The sequence below is a fragment of the Copadichromis virginalis genome, linkage group LG12, assembly GCF_057382275.1.
Source record: "Copadichromis virginalis isolate Kocher_CV1m ecotype Utaka linkage group LG12, C_Virginalis_male_GT1.1, whole genome shotgun sequence".
In the NCBI taxonomy this organism is placed as follows: domain Eukaryota; kingdom Metazoa; phylum Chordata; class Actinopteri; order Cichliformes; family Cichlidae; genus Copadichromis; species Copadichromis virginalis.
In genome coordinates, this window is record NC_140629.1 from 29,122,532 (window position 1) to 29,150,363 (window position 27,832).

The 27,832-nt window shown below is 39.7% G+C and overlaps 1 protein-coding gene across 2 annotated transcripts in view; it reads right to left on the reverse strand.

Annotated features, from left to right (window-relative positions):
* msh3 (mutS homolog 3 (E. coli)) overlaps window positions 1-27,832 on the reverse strand; it is a 58,626-nt gene that overhangs the window by 17,972 nt on the left and 12,822 nt on the right. For both annotated transcript variants that reach the window (XM_085475858.1, XM_085475857.1), the window contains exons 12-21: window positions 26,104-26,213; window positions 22,838-22,970; window positions 20,786-20,973; window positions 20,215-20,383; window positions 19,933-19,997; window positions 15,959-16,075; window positions 15,637-15,744; window positions 12,320-12,434; window positions 10,723-10,880; window positions 1,942-2,128 (exon numbers count right to left, since the gene is read on the reverse strand). In XM_085475858.1, coding sequence (XP_085331984.1) covers window positions 1,942-2,128; window positions 10,723-10,880; window positions 12,320-12,434; window positions 15,637-15,744; window positions 15,959-16,075; window positions 19,933-19,997; window positions 20,215-20,383; window positions 20,786-20,973; window positions 22,838-22,970; window positions 26,104-26,213 — 1,350 coding nt within the window. The remainder of the gene's footprint in view (window positions 1-1,941; window positions 2,129-10,722; window positions 10,881-12,319; window positions 12,435-15,636; window positions 15,745-15,958; window positions 16,076-19,932; window positions 19,998-20,214; window positions 20,384-20,785; window positions 20,974-22,837; window positions 22,971-26,103; window positions 26,214-27,832) is intronic.

Here is a 27,832-nt window from a genome sequence, read left to right on the forward strand (position 1 = left end):
AACCTCAAGCACTCAGCCTGTGTCAAGCAGTCATAATGATTTTTCTGTGCTGACAATAACGATCCATTAATTCAGCAAAAACTTGAAAATTACAGATACCGTGACTTTATTTGACTTGGCAATTTCAGTTAACAATAACACAACCCCCATCCCCCTCAAAGTGCCGCTCATCTGTCCAAAATAAAGATACGCAACACTGTGCAACATCCCGAGGGCTCCTGACTGCGCCAGTTCACATAATCCCAGCAGAGCACACACACATGCGCACGGGCAGTCTCTCATCCAAACACTCATTCCAGGTATTCAGAGGTGAAACAGCACATATCTGCTGCCCCGTCTACCCTCTTTAGCGAACCATTGCGTGTGAGCCACTCTTCTCCTGCCTTTGGCTAAAATTAGACTTTTCTAACTTCTGTCCACGCCAGTTTAATGAACGCTGACAGGAGGTGAGAGCGGATTTGGCCACAATTATGTCCAAGCACAACGGTGGACAATGGACAGCGTATCATCAGCTTTAATTATGTCAGCATTTTAGGATGCTGCACTGCAACATAAGTCATGAAGCAGTCCTCCATGTGCCTCCTCTCATTTCTTTTTCCATTATGTCCTCCTGTCTATTAGGATAGCAGCAGCAAGTCCAAAATATCCTGGCATGCTGCGCAATATATAAATAAAAACATAACGTAATGACTTACTAATTATTTAGACACCATATTTTCAGCCTTGTCTCTTGCATACTGAGATTTCTCCAGATTCTTTAGACATTACCTAATGGAGGTGCAACCCTAATGTCTGATGACATCAGACCTTTTATGGTTTTTAAGCCTGTGTGATACACATGGGAGTAGCACTGGTGAATTTACAGCAACAAGTGGGCATAATGTGTCTGACTCCTACTCGCTCTGCCCAAGCAGAGCCCCTAAATAAACCAAACAGAATATTTCCGGCAGTCAGAACAGGTCTGACATAAGACTGTGGTACGTACGAGAACGGGAAAACAGCTTAGGAAACTTTCTTTTTTTTTTGTACACAGTCAAGTTAGGCAATCTTTGTGTTCGTCTCCTTCGAGATCACCTTCTGGTGCCTCTCTGGATCATTTTCAGTGTAAGTGTCATTTTTAGGTCACTGAGTAGATGTCCCATGCTGTTCCTTTTGAAAACTGCTCAGCGGTATCTGGAGACTCAGCTGTCATAATCAGCAGTGACTCTTCTAACAACATTTGGGTGAGTTTGAAACAGAAGTTGATGTTTGTTCGTTGCCCAAATTTGAGGTCTGTAGTGAAATTGCAGTGGGCACAGTGCAAGGGAGTGATCTAAAAATAAAAGCTCAAAGCTGGCCAATAAGATGACCCTGAAGAGAAATCCAGAAGGATTTTAGATAAGGTTTACGATTTTAGAGACATGCTCCAACAAATATTTGATCCATGTATTTATAATAAATAAATTATAAATGTGTCTGTAGAATTTACACTTAAATTATTTGCAAATAACCGTTTCCTGTCAAGACTTTTATACATTGAACTTGATATGGAAACATGGTAGCAGTCTTAGTCCTTTCTGCTGGATTATCTCACTCTAAAACAAACACTCAAGGATGTCTGCAGCACCATCAAGTATATGCAATCAAATAATTGTATGCAAACAAATGGACACACACACACACACACACACACACGCACACACACACACACACACACACACCCTTTACCAAAGGCAATTACCTTTATGATTAAGTAGGCTGGTATCAAGATCCCACAATGTTTGTGGAATTATGAAAAGGATTAATTGGCACATGTTTAAAGATATCTCTATGGTTACCAAGCCCAGGTAGCCTGCCTATGCTTTTTTACTGATTGCTCTTCTAATTTTCATTTCCACATTCATTAATTTAATTGTTTTATTTAAATGCCATCGTTGTAGTGCTTACATTGCACACACTTACATCTTTGATGAAATATTCCAGGGTGGCATAGGCGATGGCAATTCCATCATGGGTGCTTGTGCCCCGTCCCAATTCATCAAGGATGACCAATGACTGCTTGGTCGCACGGGAAATTATGTCTGAGGCCTCTGTCAGCTCTTCCATGAATGTACTACGGCCTTTGTAGATGTTGTCTGAAGCTCCCATCCTGATCAATCAGAAAAGGGGAAAAAAGACAGAGAAAATAAGTAAGCCATAAAGTGAAACACGATATTTTTGTCTTTTGAGCATTTCAGTTTCAATCACAGAGTCAAACATTTTTGTGGTACGACGTTGCAGACTACACAATAAATTACTGGTTAAATGCCAGGGACTCCCGGCCAACCAAAACCAAATAAAAAATTACATGTTTACTTGTGGAAACTTTGTGGTGATAGCATTGCATTATAGTGATGGACAGTTTGAGAGTCATGTGAAAACTAAGTAAACCTTTACCATTTCCATAGGAGTTAAGAGGATAATTAAGAGCACTGTGCTGCTAATCAAAAGTACTCAAAGTAATCATCACTGACCACCTTTGCGAAAGGCAGTTTTTACATGACGCCATATTTAGCAAAAACCAAACACCACACATCAAAACAGACTCAAACAATTCAAAGCAGAGCAGCAAAGGTGCCACGATGGTCCAGTCAAAATCCAGACTTCAGTTCAATGGAAATGCTGTAGCGGGACCTTAAAACCACTAAGTGTAAATGAATGATGTCAATGAAGTGAAGCAACATTGTAAAAAAAAAAGAAAAAGAAAAAAAAAAAAAGAGTGGACCAAATTACTCCACGATGATGTAAGACACCGATAAAGCTATACAGAAAGTGATTACCTGTTTAAGCTAAAGGTGGGATGTTCTTAGTTTTCCATAGGACTGCATAGTGTACTGTGAACCTTTTTTTTTCTTTTTTTTTTAAACTTTTGGCCGTTTTCTCATTTCCCATTGGGTCACCACAGTGGATGGCTGCACATGTTTGATCTGGCACTAACTTTTCCCCTTCCTGATGTAATGCTCCCATTTATCCAGGCTTGGGATTAGCACTGGGAGTACACTAGCTTGTGATGTGAAATGCCCAAGTAAGCACTATGAGCCTCCAAATGTTAATGATTTTTTTAAATTATTATTGAGTCAGCCTGCTAACAAATAATTAATAAAAACATGTCTTTTTCAGGTAAGCTATGGACTTAACCATATGTTGAGGTCATGGAAGAAAGCATTAAAAGACAGATGTGTTTAAAAACAGAAAACAAAAGACTCAAACTCAAGTTGCAATAATAAAAAACCAAAAAAAAATACTGATGCCACTAATGCAATCCACAATTATGGACTGCAAACTGCTGTTGTTCTTCCAGAAATCCCACAAACACCCACAAACAAACAAAGAATCTGCCATTTTTCTCACAGTGAACCTGCTCCTACACAGTCTTATTCTAGGAGAAACATTTCTGCACTGAAAAAAAGAACAAGAGATTGAAATGATGGGTGTGAAAAATGCAGGAGAACAACAGTGGGGGGCTCCTTTTCTGAAATTGAACAGAAGAAGAAAGAAATCAACCCGTTTTAAGACGTGGCTGATGGTGTAAAGGATTTAAATGAATTCTTTAATCTCATTTATTCACACATTATGGCCACACAGATATTAAAACTAACTCTAAGGTTTGCTTCAACATTACTCACATTTAAATGAGTCATAATCAACTCTTATCATTGTTAAAAGCATTTAGTGGATGGGCTGCTGCACCTATAAAAGATTAAAGACTATAATAACACACTTTTTAATATCTCTGTGACAGTCACTTCTCCTGTTTTCTGAAGAGGGGAAAAAGGTTGCATCCATCAGCTTGAGAAGAGATGACCAGTATGACCAGTATGACCACTTAGAAACAAAAACCAGTCATTTCAGCAAACCTGACAGAAAAAAGTACAAACATTTGAAATCACAATACCAAAATGTTCTTGTTATATTACAACAATTTATTAGAAAAGACTGAAGAATATATCAGTGACGCGAACTCAGCATGCAACAAGACCACCTATATTTCCACAATAATAGAAATGTACTGATTGGAAATGCTATGACAACGTGTTGAATTCTTCACAAGCTACAAGGCCAATTTGAGAGCTCTTGCTTTCACACAGACTGACAGACAGATCATTGACTCATCTGATAGAAACTCGACTCCAGCTGGATCACAGATGCCACATCTCTCTGGCAGTCGGTGTTTCTCACCACTAAATCTGTCTCTTCCTGTTCTGCTGTGTCTATGAATGAAACTCCAACAAGAGCATCTAACACCTGTGTTGCCATGGTTACACCACGCACCCTGTGGATGAGAGGTGTGGCAGACATGTTGCTGCATTTTATTAGCCAGTTTATTAGATCCCAAGTGATGAATTAAATGTCCATTATCATCACAGCTAGCCTGAGACTGGCACATATGTTTTCCCATGTACAGCATTATGAAAACCATTTTTAAAGGAATATAATGAATTAAAAAGATGCTTGAGGTATATCGGGTGTTCGTTACAGAAAAGTATGACTCTGACTATGTTACTTGCAATATTCTCACTATTGTCATATAACTAAATTGCTGGCAGTGCAGTCTGTATTGCAAGACTGGTTGCTCAGAGACACATGGTGCTGTACCGATAACATCCTTCCAATTACTTTGGTCACCAGGAAGTTACTGCGGTCAGTTGTAGTTTGCATGGAAGACACAAATTTGTCTGCAAACGATTCACCAAGCAATAGTGAATCTGTGAGAAGTGGGAAGTAGAAGTTGAAGAAGTCCATAAGTTGCAAGAGAAAAAAACCTTGAAGGGGAGACTGACCTAACTTAATTCAGGTATTTTTTATAGGCAGAATGCCACAACTTTTTGATCACAACTATGTTAAAACAAAAACTGGCAGAACATCAATATCCTAACTTTCCCCCCAAAATCCACTAACAGATAGGCTCTAAAATAAAGGTTGTATCTGCATGCATGATTAAAACTCAGAGGAAATGACACCAGATGTATAATGCATAGGGCAGAGCAGTTTACACACTCACTCTGTCCACAGATGAACACAGCAACACTCCACCAGCTGGGTGTCCTGCTGGTCTGATTGAATCCTCCTTTCTAGCCAAACACACTGATCCTGGAAATAGACTCCATTTATTTTCACCTCACACCTTTCAAGTAAACATGTTGAGCTAGATTCAAGTGTTTTTCTGACACTCGTGGATCTGTCTTTAGTTAAGATTTCTTTCAAAAAAATAAAAAAATAAAATCATCCCATATTTTAAAAGAAGCAGTGAAGCATTATCAGCATGTGTAGTTTTCCAGGAAGAAAATGAAAGCCCAAGTGTATTTTGCATGACTATTACAATCTTCTATTATACAATACTTCTCAAAATTGGAGTATTAGTAATCCCAGCAGTAATCCTACAAATGCATGTGGTAGTTGGTTTTTTTTAATGTTATTTTAAAAAATTATCAGAATGTCTGAATACTTCCTGACAAGCACAAATCAAGAACATTGATATGTCATTGAATTCTAGCAGCAGTACCAATGAAAGCAGGGAAAGAAATGACTCACATATTTGTTTGAGCCTTCCTTTCCTACGACTGATCAAAAAACAGATAGGAACAGACTGCACCCACAAAACAGTTGGATCCATGGAGCTGCCTCCCTGCCACTGAAAATGACAAACATCTAAATTTTAAATGCAACTTATTAGGAGGATTCACTTTGCAACAACATGATTATCTTTCTGTCACTGCATGATGATTGGCTGCCCCTTGAAAACAGAGGATTTGAATAGTGGGTGAATGAGGCTTTTCACAGCCAGAAGTGTGTGTCTGACATAATCATATAATGACGATAACTCCTCGCTGACATATTCTTACCCGGAGAAATTCTTGGGTTACTTTTTCAGTATGCTTTGGGTCATTATCATTTGCACTGGGAAGCTCTGCCCCAACAATTTTGTAGCATTGGACTGAATCTGAGCAGAAAGTACAGTCCTGTGCATTTTAGAATTCATCCTGCTACTTCTTATCAGCAGTCACATCATATATAAACACTAGTGACACAGGCCTACTGTCAGCCACACATGCCCATGCCATAACATTAACTCCATCATGCCTGACAGATGATGTGATACGGTTTTGGATCATGATGCGTTTCTGTTTTTTATGCTTTTCTCATAATTCAGAAATACGTTTATTGTAGTTTGATTTGATCAAATATTTCATGTTTTCTAGTCTATTCTGGTCTTCTTGTTTTTGAGGTGAACCAGTGGTTTGTACCTTTCTGCCAAGTATTTACATTACCTGAATGCACTCCCTTTTCATTATAATGCACCAGACAGAAGTTTTGGCAAATCTTAACGTTTTTGCATCGCTCTAATAAGTTTATATTGGTGTTTCACCCAAAGGATTGCCTTCCTCACTTGAATAAACATCAACTCATCAATTATTGAGGAGTCCACTGAAAAGCTGCAAAATTTATGTTCAACACTTGGAATCCAATAAATATCTTTTTTTTCATGGAATAATGAAGGAATAAACTTCAGGTGTCCATCAAAATGCTTGTCAATCAATCATTAAATTGCTTTTGAGCCCCTGAAAAAGGTGGACTGTGTATAAAAATGGCTGAAATTCAGTTTGCGACTGAAACAGTTGATGCAACTTTTTTTCTTTTTTTTTTTAAATCTCCTTGGATTAAACCTAAAGACCTACACTTCAATCATTCCTTGTTTGTCTGATTTAAAATCCACTGTGATGGTGTACAGGGGCAAAACTACAAGGACAAATGTGTCATCGTTGAAGAACTAACTGCATATGTGGACTTCAGAAGACGCAGCCACTCTGTGTAAGCCAATGGGATCCCCGCAAGGAAAAAAATATATAACAACACATGTTTTTAATCAATTTTTTTTTTTTTTTTTAAAAACCCTGATATAAGTATCTTAACGCTTAATATTTTGTAAATTATTTCAGGTTATTCTCAGTGTTCGCCTTACTATCCTGCTACATGGATTTCTGCAGAATTTAATCCTGTGTGATTTAAACCTTCCAGGTTTATAGAAAACAAAAGGCCTAACCAGCTCTGTATACCGCCTACAAGATGGCACAGACTCTCTGACACTGCAGCACTATTAAAAACTCATAGGAACAGATGAGTCGATGCAGGATACAGCATCTTTCCACAAGATCAACATGTGTACACCCACAAAGGTGCTGATGTTGCACAGCAAAACACTCTGTGCCGTTTGTGAGGCCTTGTGAGGATGATATCCACATTTCTGGACCCAAAAAAGAAAAATGCAGAAAAGCTGCGCTTTCAGAAGGGAGGGGAGCGTAAGAAAGACTTGTGTAAAGCACGGTATAATCACTGCTAGGAGTCCATGGTCGATTAAAGGTCTTTTCAAAATACAGTTTTACATTCAGCTTCCTCTTGCTGTTTCCATAACAACCATGAAGGGATGGATGAATGTGCTCTATAACCTTCAGGACTAAAAACCAACAAGAAAACACACACAGCAGCTGCATACACGAATACACACACATGCATCTGCCAGCCACTTGGAAACAAATGCGCGCGCACCCACACGCAGACAGACACACACTCCAGGCAGCTAAAGTCGCTCTACCAAAGTCTGCAAAAGAACAAAAACACACACAGATTTAGTGGAGTGGGCAGAAAAATTCAAACAAGACTCTTGTGAGGCAGCACACAGCTTTAAAGCAGTATCCCGATTATTCTCCTTCTCCTCATTGATAATCAATCACCCCGATCAGTTCAGACAGGATATCCCATTAGACACCTATGCACCATCTCATTATCCCCAACCCACAAGTCTGCTTATGTCACTCAAGTAAAACTTTCAAGCTCTGCTCTTGCCTGGCTCGCTTTCACACTCATAAATGCATAATATCTCTCACACACACAAAAGATGAAGCAATTCCCAGTGCTGCACCTATTATGCTTGACACAGGAGTGGGAATTGATTGAGTATTTATTATAAGACAGATTCTCCTCAGCAACTTCAACTCTCTGACAGAGAGGCCGAGTAGTCCAATTAGAAACTGATAGGACGACAGAGGTTACATAGGAGGTGAGGAGAGGATGGATTATACAATGTGGGTGCGCTTTCACTGTGGACCTTAATTAGCTCTTAGTTGTATTGTTTGAATCAGGGAGAGTATATTAACCTCCAACCCTGATCAAATACCTCACTAAACACCAGAGGCACACACGGTCAAACACATGCACAGCTCTGTACTAATTTATTATATATAGACCTTCACTGGCTCTTCTAAAGCTGACGTTAACTGACCTTTGTTTAAAAGTCTTATATCCGTAAACAAGCATCATATGTAACCCAAAACTCGGGCTTTCCCATTTCAGCCCTAAAAATATTTGTTGTGCCTTTCAAATGGGCCCATTATACTTTTCCTTATTTTTTTGTCATATACATTACAATGTGTTATAGAGGTAGATGCTAATATTAAACATACTATGAGCTTGACTGATACACCGACACACCCAATATATCAACAGATAAGCCGTTTGTCAAGATTTTGGCGGGTTTTTAACAACCGATAAATTCTACATTTCAAAAAGTAAAGAAGAGATGGCAGAAACACCCTTCAAGCATGTTATGAGTGCTGCTGTTACAAAGTTTGTCCACCAGAGGGCACTTCACAGTTGGCAACAATGTCACAAATGTCACAAAGGCCCAGTATATGAGACATAACGATTATTTCTAACTCTAAAAAATTGGCTTTTATTGGTTTTGTTCATTTGTTGTTGTTTTTTTTAAGTAAAATGCAAGCCAGGATATAGTTTTAAAAAATTAACTGTAATGATTAAAAAATCTGTAGCATGATTAGTGCTGTAAAAGTGCAGAGACCATGTTATGCATGCAAGTTCGTTCATAGAGCTGCTCACATGGAAAAAAAGTTGAATTGTTACAAAGTCTAGGTTGATCACAGAATATTGCCACAGAACATAAAATATACTGGAGGTGTCCTTTGGTACCCCTCGGCCTCCTACTTAATACATGTATTGTATCACTTTGTTCTTGAGTCATCAGATTCGCAAGATTTTCAGAAAATTTGACCTCACTTGACCCTGAGGCTGAGGTTGTTAAGATTCGAACACGCCCAAGATTTGTAGTTGATACAATTGTGACAACAATTTGAAAGCCCTTTGTCACTTTGTTCTAGAGTTATTGCATTCACAAACTTTGGTGTCCATGTTGTGCACTTGCCATCAGCCTTTTACAGTTGAGGGCTAATAAAATTTATGGTGCACAAGGTATCTAAAAAACAAAAATAAAACTGGTGTTCTTGAAAGCCATGCAAAGGGTCATCAGAGGGCATTAATCAAACGGCCATCTTTTTTGTTTTTAGTTCATGGAATGGCAACCTGTACATAAACCACCAGGTGTATCAGTTCAGGTCCTTTTGTCCATTCACCAAATCCGTCGCTGTGATAACTGTAAACCCAGGAAATGATAACTAAACTGTCCGCTTACTGATGTAATGACCAGTCAAAATCACCTTGTTAGGCTAATGTGAAACCTAAAACCCCCAGACTGTTTCTCCCAAGGATATAATTAAGAGTGCACATCCACACACACACATGCACACTTGCTGTCTCTGGCACCCGCTGGGTTAATACTTAAGAACATGCTTAAAGCCGCAAAAAAGACAATTAGACACATCTGCAAGCCATTAGGTCTAATCACATAGCGCAGCACAGGCAGAATAACGCAGACTGCGATTTGGCCTCTATTTCATTTAAACATGTAGTCAGGACTAAATATTAGACGCAGAGCTCACTGCTACTTTCCTCATAATAAGAATAATCACAGCACAAAAAAAAGGTCTCCAACAAAACCTTATTGCCGAGAGTTTCTACTATACACCACTGATGGAACAATAGACCCGGCATTGTCATACAACTGTAGTTCATCTGTTCCCCCCTTACACACTTCCTCCTGTGCAGTGAGGAACAAAAAAAAAAGGATTAGAAGGGATAAGTGTGATTGTCTGGCCTATGAATAAACTTGACTGTTTCACAGACAATGAAGGTGACACACAGTAGCTCACACGCTTTTAGGGTAACAGTTCGATTTTTTTTTTTTTTTTTTTTGTCAAGTCGTCTCCACAGTAACCTCTACCTGTTTGGTTTAATTGTACTAACAAAGCGTTCAGAAGTGAAACTGTGCTCAGTGAGAGCTTTCAGGATCATTGTCCTAATCTCACTGTCAACAGAGGCAAAGCAAGAGCAACCCAAAAAAACACCGCCCTGTAATAGTCTTGTGTGATTTTATATAGCAGACTTGGTATTACACATGTATATTTACTAACCCGCTTTAATGTGCCAGTCTATACGGTTTTTCCATCTTTAACACGCTTACGAGGAAAACAAACGTCGATCCACTGATGTCACTGAGATGCTGCTTAAAAAACAAAAAAAATCAAGCTGTGTTCATTTTCCTTCAAAGCTGAATCAAATGATTGCTTTTATACTTATATTATACTCTTGCGCCTTTGACTTGTCTGTAACGTCAGACTCCCAAAATGTGGAAAAAACTAAGACTTTCAGCTCCCTTTACTTAGTACCAAGTTGTCAGATTGCAGGCGCCTTTAAATTGGCTCACCTTTGGATCCCAACTACACACCTGCAAAGTGACTGTGATGCTACATGGTTGACAAAATATGTCCACAGACAAGTTTTTGCTTGTACTCGTACCTGGTGTAAATGCCATCCAGGATGCCCACACAGGCCGCTGTGGCTGGGACGTATGAGCCCATCTGAGCCATTACACAGATAAGAGCTACCTGGCGAATGTAGGAGCTCTTACCCCCCATATTAGGCCCAGTGATTATCATTGTTCTCCTGCCATCACCCTAAAAGGAGGGAGAGAGAAGAGGATAATAGCTGTGACATAGACAGAAGGCAAACGAGAAGAGAGACAGAAAAAGATATTTGCATGCTGTCCTGCACAGCTGAAGCTGTGGGTGGACTGAAAGCTTGGCTTCTCTTCCTATTGGCTTGTGCTTCTGTTACAAGATTAACCTACACCCACTCCAGCGCTGAGCTAGGAAGCATGTGTGTGTATGCATGTATCTGTGTGGTTTCGTGTAAGTCTATGTGCGTATTGTGGAGCAGGGAAATTATTTTACTGCTATTGTTAAATAATTGTCATCATTACCATTGCATTAATAATATAATCTGGAGTTTATATTGTGTTTAGAGGTTTAAACAGTGTGTCTTTCAGAAAGGCTAAAAGTAACAGGACAGGAAACAGGCTTGGAGAGTTTTGCAGAAGTGGAAGTTATTTTGAGCAGCAGGCTAAGACGAGGCTTTAACAATGTAACAGATAGCTTTAAGAAGGCCTTAAGCAGTTATGACTATTTTATACACAATGCATATCTGTGCTTATTAAAGAGTTGGAGCTCGGTCAATTAATTGGGGGTCGGAAGCTTTGTTCGGCGCGATGTTCGGACAATCTATTGTGCAAGTGACTTGGAGCCATAGAAGGAATTGCAATACATGCTTACAAAACACTTATATATCAGATCATTTTATATTAAGGTTTTAGTAGAGGTTCTTGGTTAAAACATTTATTTAGTAGAAGACATACACATAGTCTCAGTGAGCTTCTGGTCTAGTGAAAGGTCAGAAGTGCAACAGGTGAATTGAGAAAGAGCATTTGAGGACGAGACACAGCAGGTTGGAGGTGAAGAGGTGACACAAAGAGCATGTGAGGTCAACACATACACACACATTAGTTAGATTTATTTAGAGGAGAGATTAGTTATGTCTCGACAAGAAAGAGGAACAATTCACTTTAAGATAAGAACGGAAAGTACCAGCCATGAAAATAGAAGATGATCTTCTGGGTGAAAAGTCATTGTAGTGTTGATCTGATCTATGTATAAAATGTATCTGTGACGCATGAAGGGGCGTCAGTAAATCAAACCCTGATGCTATAAAATATCTGTTCATGTTTTGATTAAGTCGAGGACTACTGGCTGTCTGCGTACAGAGTGTCTTCCCACACGTGTGTTCATTAAAATCATTGTTGGACCAAGAGCTTCTGGACCAAGGGTGGTTTGTACTCTCCCTCCTCAATTTTGAACCTTAACAGTATTCATGTGTAAGACAAAGTCTGTGTGCCTTTGCAGTTTTGTTTCAGCACGCTCTCAGTGCGTTAGCGAGCAGGCAAATGTCTGTGTATGTTTTGGCTTGGCTTTTTTTTTTCTTCAAAGTTCTCTGAATGAGCCTGTGTGTGTGTATGTGTGTGTGTGTGTGTGTGTGTGTGTGTGTGTGTGTGTGTGTTTACCTGTAGTTCAGTGTGGTTGGGCACATACTGGTTGTGCTCTCCCATCAGTAAATCAATAGCAGGATGCCTGCCATCCCTGATCGTAATCTGGTGCTTATTGTCACACACCTCTGGCCTAAAAACAGAACAGTCAGTTAGGCGTGTGAACACACACCCACACAGAGTGTGAAGACAAATATGTACAGAGTAAATGTTAAGCTGTACTGACAAAGATTTCTTTAAGGCAAATTGGTATAATTAAAAATAAAATTAAAAAAGTAGAATATTGTTACTGTGTAAATATATTCTACTATCTAGGATTGCAGTGGAAATCAATACAACACTTAATTATGTTGACTGTAATATTTATAGGGATGGGTACCGGTGTCCGGTGCCATGATGGCACCGGTTCTGACATAAACGGTAGTAACCAGACCGAAAAGCAGCGCACATTTCGGTGCTTTATTTTCCTGAGCTGTGATACACTTTAGATTCTAGCCAATCATTTTACGTTTCCGAGGATAGTAGGTGGGGCCAGGTACGTACGTTCTTTTAGAGCAGAGCTACAGATTAAAAATGCCCAAGGCGAAGCGGTCAAAGTCTGGCTGTACTTCACAGCAAAAGATGCAAACTCAGCAGCCTGCAACAAGTGCTTTAAGGTGATACTGTGATACTGTCAAAGGAGGTAGCACCTCGAATCCGATGAAACACCTGGCGACACATAGCGTTTTTTTAAAAGCCCAGAAATGCGCTGTATTTGATAGCTTGCTGCGAGACCTCACACCGAGCACATCTACTGCGGGTGTTGTGCCTGTTATCGGACCCGGAGTTAGCAACATCCCCCAAAAACACGAAGAGGAGAGTCCTGGCCCCTAGCCCTGCCAGTGTAGCAGAAATGATGAGGATGATGATGCAGCAGCAGCCGTTCTTCTCTGCGTGAGTAGCTTAATGTTGTTCGTGTGTAATTTACGTTGAGTAGGCTAACCACGTTATTACATTAATGCACGTAAGGTGAACTAGCAAACATCATCATAGCTACATGCGGCTGTCTTCTTGTTTGATGGCAGATACTCCCTTCACCCTGGCCAAAAAGGCTAAAATGACCAAAGAAAAAGTGGAAAACAGTTGAACATGAGAAGTTTTTGGACAAAGTTTGTGTTTTTTCCATTGTTTAAGCACTGCTCCCAGCCAAGAGTGATACCATATATGCCCCATAGCTGCAGAAAAGGCTAACATTGTTATCTTTTTACAAAAAAAACAGCTGAGAGGTTTTTGGACCAATTTTGTGTTCTCCATTCTTTAAGCACCGGTTTGAGCACCGTTTAAGCACCGGCACCGTTTCAAAAGTACCGATTTGGCACCGGTATCGGATAAAACCTAAACGATACCCATCGCTAATTATTTATTTTAAAAACTATAAATAAAACAAAAATGATCATCATTTGGGAAAACTTGGGAAGATCTGCTTTACCAAGAGTAAAACTGCTTCTTTTTGTCATTTATTCAATAGAAAATATCCACATATCACGGATATGTGGATATTCTTATGTTGAAAGACTGAGTACATTTTGAGCTCAAAAACTAGAATTTTTCCTTCAGCACAAATAACTTCTTGCTGGCTATTTGCATAATTGTCCACCACTCATTGACCTCAGCTGGAAGATGTTTGCATTTTCTTGCATCGACAAATCCTCCCAAAACACTTCAATGTGGATCAAGCCATTTTTTCCCTCCTAGAGGTAGATTAGTGTTCTTAGGGTTATTACAACGCTGATATGTTCACTTCCTGTTCAACTTCAGCTCTTGGACAGATGGCCTCTCATTATCTCAAAGCACTTGGAAATTATGCATAATTCATAGCTGAATCAATGACTGCAAGCTGCAGAGTCTGAGACAGTGAAGCAAAACCAAAACATAACATTCAACCCACAGTGCATCATAGCTGGTATGGGACCATTTTCCTGAAACGTTATGTGGTCTGTGCCAAACATATCTCATGTTACAACGACCCTTTATCATTCTTGTTCTCTTCATCTTCCATTCATTAGTTCAGAGCACTTTATTCCAAAAGTCCTGTTGCTTTGCTTATATGTTGATAGTTCAATTGCAGTTTTTCTCAAATGTTATTTCTGGACAGCAAATACTTTTTCCTGGCAGATCTCCCGTGCACATTGCATTTGTCCAGCTTGTGCAGTCCCTCTCTTACACATGCACTGACACCAACCAGCTGCAAGAGTTAATTTCCGCTGATTACGTTTTGGGGTTCTTTTTGTATCAAACAGTCTGCTTTTTGGCTCAATTTGCTGGGGCAGCCAGTTCCACAGAAAATCGCTTGCCAGACTCATTGACAGCCACATTCTTTACTCTAAATAACCTTAAAGACCTCTTTAGGTCTTGGCATGTTCACTCAACAAACGTTAATAGCACAATAAGACACAGGGTGCTTTCAGCAGTGCTCTGCTCCATCTAGAAATCCAAGCATTTCAAAGAGAAGACATAGTATAAGACTCTACAACAGCAATGTGAAGTGCATCCTTCTATACGGTCTGAATCTGGCGCATTACCAAGAATGACATCCTAGCAATCACGTTGTTCCCTCCAAACAAATGCTCACACATGGAAAAGTAGAGGAGAACTGCCTGTCTCAACATCACCCATAGAATAAAAACAAAGAATTGCTATTACAGGTCCTGAAAGGATAACACAGATTGCCCTCAGATGGGCGCCATAATCTGACGGAAGAGGAAGATGTTCAGACCAAATGAAATATTGATGAGGACTATGCTAGCAGTGCTACAAAAGATGGGTCTCTGATGGGTACAGGCAAAATCTCATTTTCTCGGTTAATAGAGTCTCTTTCAAGTTGGATTAGAGGATTTCTTGGTTGAATGGGTTAAAAAAGCCAACAATATCCACTTTAACACACAAACCGTAACATTTCCAGTCAAAGAAACTAATTACAAGTAGGACATGCAAATACAATGGAAAGAGGGCAGGAGGTAGCAGTATATGAGAAGAAGCAATCCTGAAACACAGAAATTTGTAGCACAGCATAAAGGTGTGTGTGTGTGTGTGTGTGTGTGTGTGTGTGTGTGTGTGTGTGTGTGTGTGTGAAGCAAAGAGTGAGTGAGTGGGAGAGATGTTGGAGTTCTGGCAGAGCACACTGCTGAGCGGGGTGCACACACCCACACACAACCTGTCTGAGACTTTAGGACACGACACGACCCCGAACCACACACATATACAGTGTATCCCACACATAAAAACACATGCACACACCCAATTTACATACTCAAACACATGCATCAATATTTATGGTCATCGTGAGAGGACATCACCTGCAATAGTCCCCTTGTTTAGCCACCTCAGCCAATGAAAAGAGACAGTCCATGGTTGCTAGGTGACTAATAGCCCTTTTCATGGTGTGGTAGTGCTCCCCAAACTGACTGTAGAGAGAGAGAAAGAGAGATTTTGAAGTGTTCTGAGTAGACAGCACTGACGGTGTACTTGACTAAAACAGACTAATTCTGGCAGGCTGAGAGCTGTGGAGGCATACCTCTGAACCACAGACTGGCATGTTTTCAGATTTTTTTCCCAGCTGAGTTGCATTTGTGTGTGTGTGTGTGTGTGTGTGTGTGTGTGTGTGTGTGTGTGTCATACTCCAGAAAATTGGTCCACTCCCTCTGGCAGTCCAGCATCAGCTGCTCTCGGAGCTGCTGCAGCTTCTTGTAGCGGTCCACCAGGAAAGGAGAGTGATACCTGCTGACTGCCTTGGTGCTGCAGAGGAGACAGGGGTAAACGTGAAGTACAGAAGGCAAGGCAAAAAATGGACTGAAGTGAAGAATTAAACTACTGGATTTTAGCATATAAGAGGAGTGTAGTATACTAAAAAGAAATTAATTTAAAACCACTTTTACACAAGTGCTGATAACTGCTGGACACCATGTATGTAATTCTGTGCCCCCTTAAAACGAAGAGACAACTTGTTGCATATCTACTTGGGTTATGACCAGATTAAACTTAATGCAAAAACATGGAAAATAAATGTAATTTTGTGTTGCAATATGTATTGTGTACTGTAATAACACTGTAATGAAAGATCTCTTGATACTACCGCATATTATTCGTTAGCAGGCCACCTGCTAAATCCTAAACTTCACAAACCTACAGTGAGGCTCGACAGTGCTGAGAAAAAGTACTTGCCCCTTTCTTGGTCTCTTTTTTTTTTGTTTTCTTGGCAGACTTGTCACACATGTTTCAGATCATCAAATAAATACAAAATGCAGTTTTTAAATGATGATTTAATTTATTAATTGAAAAAGGCTATCCAAACCTACCTGGCCCAGTAGCAAAATGTAATTACCCCAAAACTGGTTGTGACACCCCTGAAGGCAAGATCTGCAATCAAGTGTTTGTAATATACTGCATCACTGGGGAGGAATTTTGGCCCACTTTGCTGTGCAGAATTGTTTGAATTCAGCCACACTGAAGGGTTTTTGAGCAGGAAAGGCCTGTTTAAGGTCTAAAAACATTAATGTCAGCCTGCACAATTTCACGCAAATTAGATCATCACTGCCAGTAAATGTAGCTATAAGGTTTTTCTACTCTATGATCTTTTTTAATATAGAATACTGTTGCACTAATTGGTCCATGGTAAGTATTACTAGTTTAGAACCAGCAGAAACATCTTAACGCTTTTTCCCCACCCATTATCGTCTCATACTTCAAAAATACAATAGCTTAAGTTTGAAATTTAAAAAATAAATAAATGAATACATTTGCTTGTCCTATTTATAAGAACCAACATGGACTTGCTCCACCCTCATTGGGTGAGTTTGTTAATGTTAAAATTGAATATCAGAATTCTTAACTCTTAATATCAATATTAAGAGTAACCAGAGCCTCTAGTAAAGGCCTCTTAGACATATAATATGTAGCAATCAGGTGTTAACAGTTAAAGGTAGTGAGATTTGGAATAATATGCCAGCTGTAATAAGAGAATTTACAATCTTTCATCACACACATCTCAAATGATGGCTACAGAGAAATCAGATCTGTGATCAGTCATTTTATGCTAATATGTCATATTTGATCTGTATGCTTTCATATGTATTTGTTGTCCTGCGCTGTTTTATTGTATTGTTCTTTGTACTGTGGATTTTATTGTTGTAATTTTATGTGTTCTTGTCTGATGGGGTGTTTTGTTTGCTTTTGACTTGCCAGGGACTACAGGAGAAAAACAGGCCTCTGGCTAATTCTGGAATATTTACAGCGATATGTTTATTAATATACGCTGTCCCTTTTAAATAAATAAATTAAAATGCCAAAGCATCTTAGTCAGATTAAAATCCGGACTTTGACAAGCTACTCCAAAATCTTTTTTTTTTTTTAATGTAGCCATTCAGAGGTGTTTCAGATCACTGTTCTTTCTGTCCATAACTCAAGTGGATCCCATCAGGGACAAACTGATGGCTGGATATTCTCCTTCAGGTTTAACGTTCTTTTAAGAAATGCTGTGTTAGTTTTAACACAAGATATATAAGGGCCACAAACTTTCAAAAATGTATTCTTCTGTCTTGTAAGTCCACAGAAAAATTCCCCAAAAGTATGAGGTAACTTCAGTTAACATCTCAGCTTTTGATCACTGAATTGTGAAGCCCTAGTGCTGATCTGCTTATTGGTGCCTTGGCTAGATTCCCCCGCCTGTTCTTTGATTGGATACCACTCCATCCAGCACCCTCTGTTAACCAATTTTTGCTGTTCTTCGCTGGTTATTATCTCTGCCCCAGTGACTTTAGAGTCTGGGATTTCACAGTAGCACAGTTCTCCCCTTTACAAAAGCTTCCGGTCCCCTCTGATGAATTTCAAGGGACCCTCAGAGTCTTTCTGTAAAGGACTATGACATTTACATAACCATTAAGCTCCTTGCAGGTGGTCTTTGCTGATCGTTAATGGCATCCTGCAGATGGCTGAAATTCATAGGTTTACTATTGATAATATTGATCTGTCCACCACTCTACCTTTCTTGAACACCAAGGACCTTTATTATTCCAGCAAAAAATTCATTTTTGCCAATCCCATCTGTCTGTTCAGACCCTAAAGAATCCATTCAGCTGCAGGACCTTTGAAAATCCTCACATTTATCTTGCAACCCATTGAAGGACCAGAGGTCTTTGTAAACCACTTACCTACAATATGACAAAGGTTTATAATATGACAATCTAGGAATCTTTGGCTACCACATGTTTCAGCCTCTGGGGGCAAAGGTCAGGGATTCAGGGCTTCCCGTGCCATGTTCATGCTGAAAAGCAGTCTTCATAAATGAATTACCCAATACATACTGAAAATACAACATATCAGATGTTTAAACTCAGAAACTTGATTTGTATTTAGTAATAAATGCTCATTTTGAATGTGACACCGGCAAAATGTTTTTTAAAGACTTGGGGGAGGGTCACAAATGAAACACACCCGGTGAACCAACTCAAAATTAATTTAGTTAATTTGCAAATGGTAAGTTACAAAGAGCATCCCAGAGAGGCTGAATGTTTCACAAGTGTGTTAAATTAAGCATCATTTTTCAAAAAACAAAACATTTCACATTTTTTCACTACTCTTAGTTAAAATTGGGCTTTTTGCAAATCAGTGCAACAGTTTGTTTTTTTCTTATTCATATGCTGCTCGAAAAACAAACAAACAAGAAAAAATTGTAGCAGAGTGTAAATGAAACAGATCTTAAACAGGACCCAGGATTTTAAAGATTAATGCTAATATTTGGTCATTTAAAAATCCAGACAAGACACAAAAATAAACAGAATGCTCTGATTTCTTAAACTGAATTATTTAATTTTTTGTTTACACCCTGCTTGAATCAGCTGATTGTTGTTTGTGGTACTGCCAACAGGGAAGCTGCAGTTATTTGCAACGACAACACTCATAGCATGGTTGAAGTGTGCTTTCCGTCTCTTCTTTACTTTTCAAATTTTCATTTATTGGCCATTATACCATCAGATAATATGAGCCCATCAATACATCAGTCTGGCTCTAATCAGTAGTGCTAAAGTTAAAAAAAAAAAAAAAAGTAAGCTCAAATATGCTAACTCCTCAATAGAGCTAAGGGAAACATGCCTATGTTACATCTAAACTGGACTATTGTAATACACTGTGTACTGGAGTTAGTCAATCATCTCTTCTGCATTTAGTGCAGCAGTTGGCTCAGATGTTAGCAGACTTCCACTGGTCTACTGTGCATCACAGAATCCATTAAATAGTGTCACTGTTTGTGTTTAAAGCCTTAGATGGTCTCACACCTTCAAATGTCTTCGACGTGCAGCATTCAAATACTCCCTCATCATTAAGGTCTCCTTCTCAATCTTTTCTGATCACTGTTTAGTTATTTGTTTACTCTTTTTCTTTTTTGTCTAATGCGCTTTAGTTTTAAATGTGCTATGGGAAAAAAAGTTTTTTACAGCATTTATTTTAGAAAAATTGCCCAACAATATTTCTATTGTGCAATCCAAGTTAGATAAGTCAGATGTGATTTTTGACATCACACAATGAATATAAAAATAAATGCTAAAAAAAAAAATAGTACATGTAAGTGTTGTTTGTAATGCAGAGGTGAGTGAGCTGACCTGCTGATTTTGACCCATTCAGGTGGAACAATGGATGAACCTGAGTTCTTCACCTCAATCAGAAACTGAGGGCAGAGGAGAAAGAGGAGGAGAACTGATAAATAAGACCAGAGAAGACAGGGAAAATAATGTGTCACTCTTGATTAAAACTGGCAACCAGACACAAAAACACAGACATCAGACCATCACTGTTGCTGAGTCTTCCACCCAAATGGCCATCAATCCTCCCACCTTTCTTTCACTTCCAGCAAAACACACACACACACACACACACACACACACCTCCTGTCCAGAAACAGTCGTATATTCGAGCGCGGGGGCCTTTAGTATCAGACGGATGTCTTTGCGGTGGTCTTGAATCTCACGGAGGACAGTTTGGATTTGCTCCATTCTTTCCTGCAGCACTGGGAATCCAGACAGATCTGAGAATAGCTCCGTCTTGTTCCCTGACCTGCACAAATACACAGTCCAAATGTGACTGTTACTGGTAATATATCGCAGCGCATTTTCTAAGAGATGAGCCTGTGGTCAGCTTGACCTTTCAATGATGAAAACTGAGGAAAAGAATTATCCATGTGACACTAGGAGGCCTTTTCCTCTCTCATACTGTATGCCAACTATTGGTCATACATTTATGGAGTGACAGCAGGCATCTCCCACTGTGCCATATCTTACATTTGTCAGCCCAGTTTTATGATGCTGTGTTGTTTTTCTGATTGCACCGTTGAGAATTCATTTTCTCTTTAACAGATATATATTTTTTGCATTTAAGTAAAATATAATAACCCAACACACATCAAGCAATCTAAATTATGCTTCTGTCAGTTCCACACCTGTGCTGCTGGATACTTACTTGGCTGCCTTTTCATTGAGCACCTTTAGGAAGCTTTGGGCTGGAATCAGCTGGTCTGGAGTGTCCAACAGAAGGCTTCGAAGTAGCCCTGAGCTGATCTGGGAACGCATGGCTGGTAGCAAAGTCTGCAGTTCCAGCCCCAGGCGAGAAAGACTGCTACTAATGAGGTAAAATTCCTGAGTAGAAGACTGGAAAGATGTGCAAAAAAAACAAAACAAGCAAAAACATTACTAAGTATGTACCAAAGTGGCTAAAAAACTATTTCAAATTGGTCCTTTGCCAAGTTGTGTTTGTTGCATAGATGCAATATTGGTTTATCACTTGAGCTGGGTGGGGTTTTTTTTTTTCTATCTTTAGGGGGTTAGGGTTAATAAATATTCTTCATAAAATGGTCAGGTTTAAGGATTGGAATCAAAATGAGCGAAAAAGCAACCCGTGATCAAAGTAAAAATTTAAAAGACCTTCAGAAACTCTGGGGACCTATTACTCAAGACCACTATCAAAAAACCAGCCTGGCTCTTTGGAAGCAAATATAAAGAAACCACTCGTGACTCAAGACTTTTGCACAGTACTGTATATTCATGTTTGTAAGTGTGTTGTATTATCAGGGTACTCTGTAAGGCAGGAAGATTACATCATTAAATCTTATCCGCGCTGGCCAGCAGCCGAGCTTAAAGAATAGTCATATATTACATCCAAAGGCTGTGAGAAAACACCACTCACTACAAGCAGCACCGACTGCACGTCTTCACAACAAAGCATCAAGAAAATAAAACACTACCCTTCAATATGCATCATACTATATTTGCTGTATTACACAATAAAAAAATAGAAATGTAGATACAGGACTTGGCTGGTGCTATTTAGCATCTATTAAGAAGCAAATGATACATTTTATTATCTGTAAACGGCAGCTGTCTTGGGAATCACTGATAATCCACAGTATAGAAAACAAAGCAGCCTATAATCAATAACTTCTTATATTTCTTCAAGATCAGTGTTGCGTCTTTAAAAATAAAAGTGCCAATCATTTCAGACTAAATAGAATTAATGAGTAATCAATCAGTGATAATGTAGATTATACTGACCTTCTATTGCCATTAGCAATGTTACTGTATAGTACCAAGTCTTGACCCTCGGGTTAATGAGAGGTCACAGTGACAGTGGTTTATGGTATTAATCACATGCTGCAGTTTTAATGCTCCTGCCCCCGTGTTGCTCTTTTATGGACCCAAACAGGCAGCTACTAGAGGCCACAGGCATGCCCTCTCTCCCATTATGTCAGTGGAGCCGTGGAGACACAAGCCATTACACACAGGCCCATTTATCTACAGATGGGCAAAATGACAATTAAGGCCCCTCTGTGTGTCTGCTGCGTGTGTGTATGCGTGGGTGTTTGAGTGTATGTGTGCGTTAAATGACATTTGATCATTTTCTTTCAGCAACAGATGAAGGAATCCAAAAGCTGAACATGAAACAAGACATCAAGCTCAGAAACAAAGTGTCTTTTTTCATTATTGCAAACACACGCACACACACACGCACACACGCACACACACACACACACACACGCACGCACGCACGCACACGCACACACACACACACACACACAGAAGATGAAGCCTTCTGACATTTCAAAAATGGGTCAGATGGGAAATGAGACTGTGTCAAACAATCAGGTAAGCGCCACACAGGAGGCTGCTCCCTGCTGTTAATCAAGCGTGCCATAAAAAGAGAGAGAGAAACAGAGAAAATGTCAGTGAAAGAAAGAAGAAAATCTTCTTGCCTTTCATTTCTATGCAAACCAACGAGAGGAATTATTTCACAAATGTTGTCCCCCTGCTGTTAGAGCTGGAGGATTATTGCAAAAATTAAGATCCGAGTTGTCTTGTTCAATATAAAGATGATTATTTAACGATGCTAATTTTAAAACTATCATCCATTTATTAAACCCGCCTGTTCTCGTATCCTACAGGATTCAATAACAATGCCACAAAAATTGTGATAAAATATAATAAACATTATCCAAGTTATTTATTTGTGTTCTTTTACCTTTTTGTGATATATGCTGCAGATGCCTCGCTCCAAGTCTGGCAGACGTGACAGCAGGGATCGAATGGAATTTAGAGTCAGCGAGTCCGACTCCAGGATTTCCTGCACCGCATCCTGCCTCTCGGATATAGACCTGCAGTTTCATGAAAGAAAAGGTAAGAAAGAAAGAAAAGACTTGCAGAAATTAAGAAGATAGCAAGGATAAGAAAGAGTTGAAAGAAATGTAAATGTTCTCATCAGGCTCATCATCACCAAAAGAAACGTGTCATTTGGAAAGCTGAATCAGTTCTGATTGAGATAAATGGGTTTCCTTAAAGTTGATTTACACATGAAACAAATAAGCGCCAAAGTGTCCCTGATTAGTTTCTATGTAGATTCACACTTGCGCCTTACGTCTAAAAATGTGTCAAATTTTCAAGAACATTCAAAGCAAACAAAGGTGACCAAATGTTTAAAAGATACAAGTATTCATAGAAAACGTTAATCCAATACCCAAATCACCAACTTAACACTGTGACTGCAACCTGTACTACTGCACCAAGAACTGCAGTCGCAGTTCTTTAACGTGTAAAGTCACTTTAAATAACTGAAGACTGAAGAGCGCTCAGCTGAAGACATCTACGTGGCCTAAATAAAATCCCTCGACTGCACAAACCAGCACTCATGAAGGTACAGCTGCTTGTAGCTTCATTTCCCCAGTGACCTTACAAGACCTTTGACCTCTGTAGATGTGGTTGACGCTAAGAAGATTAAGATATGCTTATTAAATTTAAACATTTGGAAAATGAAAAATTCTGCATTTGGGCCAGGTGAACTACTAAAGCTATGGATTTAACGACATGATGAAAATCACTGAAACAGTTTTGTTTATAAAATGCAGAAAAAAGCCTCATATTAAAGTCCTCTATGAAATGCTTTTTAGTCCACAGTAAGGCCTTTCTGTAAGCGTAAGCATCCAGAAAAAAATGGACTGAAAAAGCAGATAAAAAGAAGCTTAGTGATGTAATAAATCGGACATCACAGATCACACTATTGTGCGAGTGTGTACGTGCACATGCCCACAAGTGTCTGTTCAATGCGCTGCTGTGCTCTGTATCTTGGAATTAATGTACCTGGGAGTAATCTGGGTTTTATTCATGTTGAAAGTCTCTAGAGGAGCTATCTGTATAATCTGAAAGCAGTGCTCTATCCACAGCAATAATCCCTGCCCAGTGGCAGAGGGAGGGCCACACACAGAGAAAATGTTCACACACTTAAAAACACTACAGAGAACTGGAGAGGTACTGCTGTGTGTCCTCAGCAGTGCTTTTATTTAAGGAAGTCACCTCCAAAACATATTTGTATGTATTTTCACACCACAGTCTCTCTAAAAAGAGAAACAGCTGCTCTGCCATATATCCTCCCAAACAACACTTACATATTTATATGTGAGAGCAGCTATTTTATTCAAAATAAATAAATAAATGAAAATGTAGAGCTGGTTATAATTTTCATCACAGTCGTGAGTCCTGGACTGGGATGCAGGCCGCCAAGCAAACATTAATATTATTAACAAAGGCCTGCCTCACACATCCATTCCACCCTGTGTGTTCACTATGCACCCCAGCTAGGTGAAGGAATTGACCTTTTCTAGGAGCTGTCCTGCTACTGTGATGGGGCTAGTGTGCTCCATCCTAATCCTCATGATCTTTATTTTGCCTTTGTTGACAGTGAGATCTATTCCTGCTGATGTTGATGCCAGGTGTGCAGTTATCGCCTACATCTGGCCAGGTCATCACCCAAGTCGAGATCATCCAGTTGTGCCCACAATGTCCATAAATGCCATTCCATTTTCCTTGCATAGACATTCTCCACTATATCACCAGAATGAAAAGTACAGCAAAAGGTGAGAGCAGATGCTCCTGACAAACACCGGTCCTGGCACTGAGGTGCTCCAACAGCTGTTCCTTACGTATGAGTCTGGAGGACATTTCCTAGTAAGTGCAATCTATTAACTCTTTTAACTCTATTACCAGCTTTAAAACCTACTGGGAATAACCCTTGGCACTTTTTTCAAAACTATTTTAAAAATAGGGCAGCACTGTTGCCGCACAGCAAGAAGCTCCTGAGTTCAATTCCATCAGGCCGGAGTCTTTCTTACTGGGGTCATGTCTTTCTGCATGTTCTCCCCATGTTTGCATGGGTTCCCTCCGGGTACTCCGGCCTCCTCCCACCATCCAAAGCAGTTTGCGGGGATAGGTTAATTGATCAATCTAAATTGCAAGTGGGAGTGAATGTGAGCGCGAATGGTTGTCTCTGTGTGTTAGCCCTGCGACAGACTGAAAAGGATAAGCAGAAGCAAATAGATGGATGGATAGTTTAAAATATTTCAGGCTTGTTTATAAAACAAAATAAGTGGATGTGCATTAGAAGTTTGAGGGTGGTCTCCGCCCGTGCAGCGACTCTTGGAACCTGGAAACTACTCTAATAGTTGTCAAACCAAATCTTTATTGATATACAATGAGGTGTCAAAACGCGTCATCAAGCGTACATGGGAGGTTGTTAAATGTCAGGGTAGCATTAATGGGGGAAAGAGCTCAGGAGATTCAAGATTCAAGACCCGTTCGTCATGTGTAATCCTCAAGAGGAAAATCATATATTTTTGGGGGGGAGATGCAAATGTGCCTGAAAATCTCACATCTATCTCATGTCAGGTAATTAAAACCATACTTATGAGATGATTATATACTATTATATATCATTCTTTGTTAAATCCAATAAGGAAATTTACTGCCAGCATTTAACCCATCCTAATAAGTGAAACAGTGAGCAGCCTGTGTGCAATGCCCAGGGACCGATTCTAGCTGTAAGCCTGTGTCCTGGCCAGAGACACAGAGACAGAAAAATTAACCCAGCATGTGTCTGATGGCAGGATAAACTGGAGCTACTGGAGGAAACACACAGAACAATTGGAGAAATGTGAAGCCTGTGACCCCTCTTGGTGTGTGGCAACAGTATTAACCACTGAGCCACAGTGCCTGAAAATGATTATCACAGGCATCGTTCTAATATGAGCCAGTTATCACATGTGACATGAAAGTGGCATTAGTGCTGCCTCAGAGTCCTTCACTGTGGTTCTGTGATCCAGAGAGCCTCACAACGCAGACCAAGCTGCATGGAAATAAAGTTTGAAGCACTGAAAAACTAAATGATAAGAACGGACACTGAAGCTGAATCGGTATTGACAATCATGCTCCATCACGTGTCAGAGTGTATTCTATACTCACTGCAGGTCTGTAAGGGGCTGGCTCACCCACTTCCTCATTAGTCTCCTTCCAAACGGAGTGCGAGTGTGGTCCAACACCCACAACAGACTTCCTTTCACACTACCATCTGTCTGTGATGGAAAGAGCACACATAAAAAAGCTTAAATGTACGTTAATGGTTGCCAACATATTCTAAGAAAAAAAAAATAGTAAGGAGAAGGAAATATGAGGTGAACAAATGGTGTAAGCCACTAGCAGACATGGTAGGAGGCTTGAGCTGATCTTGAACTCCATATGTGACACGTGACGCAAATGCCGTAGCAGCAGAGTCAAGCTGAACCTTTGAGTCGTCACCCACACACAAGTAAACCGAACGAGACTTTTTGTTATGGCTGAAATGTCAGTTCAACTTAACTATCCATTCATTTTTTTTTACAGTTTGTGTAACTATAACTGACTGTAGATCTTTAATTTTCTAACAACAATCTCAATAGCCTTAAAAAGATTTTTCAGTCGTTAAATCTGGGACGTATCAACACACCTGCCAGATGACCATGTGCAGCTGTGATTAAAGCTCAGAGTAACAAAAAGGTTGATTCAAGTAAAGCAACACAGAAGAGCTAACTCTTCAGGCCAGGACTCCACAGTCTATTTACACCTACAGGCCAGTGGACACTCTTTCAATGATGAGGATGTACACATCCTGGACAGGGAGGAACGCTGGTTTGAGTTCTTATATCAACTTCCACTTGCAGTTACACCTTGGATCTCAAACTTGAGTGAACAGCAAAGATCCGTTTATTTTTTTCTTTTTTTTTGTTTTTTCTTTTTGTGCGTGTGTGTGTGTGTGTGTGTGTGTGTGTGTGTGTGTGTGTGTGTGTGTGTGTGTGTGTGTGTGTGTGTGTGTTGGGGGGGGGGGGGGGGTGCTTTTTCAAGTGGTCTTCCTTTCATTTGAAAGATCATAGCTGGGTCTCTAAAACAGACCAGTTTTTAGAGGTTTTCAATCAAAAAGGGTTCAAGCACAGACAAAGCATCCTCTGAACTTGCTAAGTTTGCTCCTACAACCCCCATATTCATTGGTTAGACTGTCAATATTGTACCATTTGGTGAGCAATAGGATTCAGTGAAGTCTATTCCTTTGGAGAGCTATCATGCACCCGCACACAGGAAATTGATTTTTTATTTTTACCAATCACCACAATCTAGACCTCACCTCAATTTCTCTTAAATGAAAATCAGGCAAAAGCAAGGCGACAAAACAGGATTTGTAAGCACCAATCTAAAAAGACCAGTAGTTCCAGTCAGACAATGGGACAATGATTGATCAAATTTAAATCAGGTATAGTTTTTGTTTCATGAGCCAAATCCAGGAAATGTTCATCACATCTTGTTGTTTAAGAAAAGTATAAAAAAAAACATTTTAAGTGTGTAGCATCAAGTCAATTAAATTTCAATACATGTCATTGCCAGAAGGTCTGCTGTGTCTCACAGCACAATCTCAAGAGAATGGGGGAGTGACTCACTGCCCAGCACCGTGGAACCCGATTGGTATTGAGAAGCTGTGGTAAATGTTATAACATCGCTCAGGATGACCGGTGATAGGTCAGTGCTGGTCATGTCCATGGAGGGACACAGACTTCTACAGGTTAAGCAATGGTATCCTAACAGCCATTAAGTTTCAGTATGAAATCCTTGGCCCCATTGTCAGACTTTATGTTGGTGCAGTAGGTCCCGGGTTAAATCCTGGGGC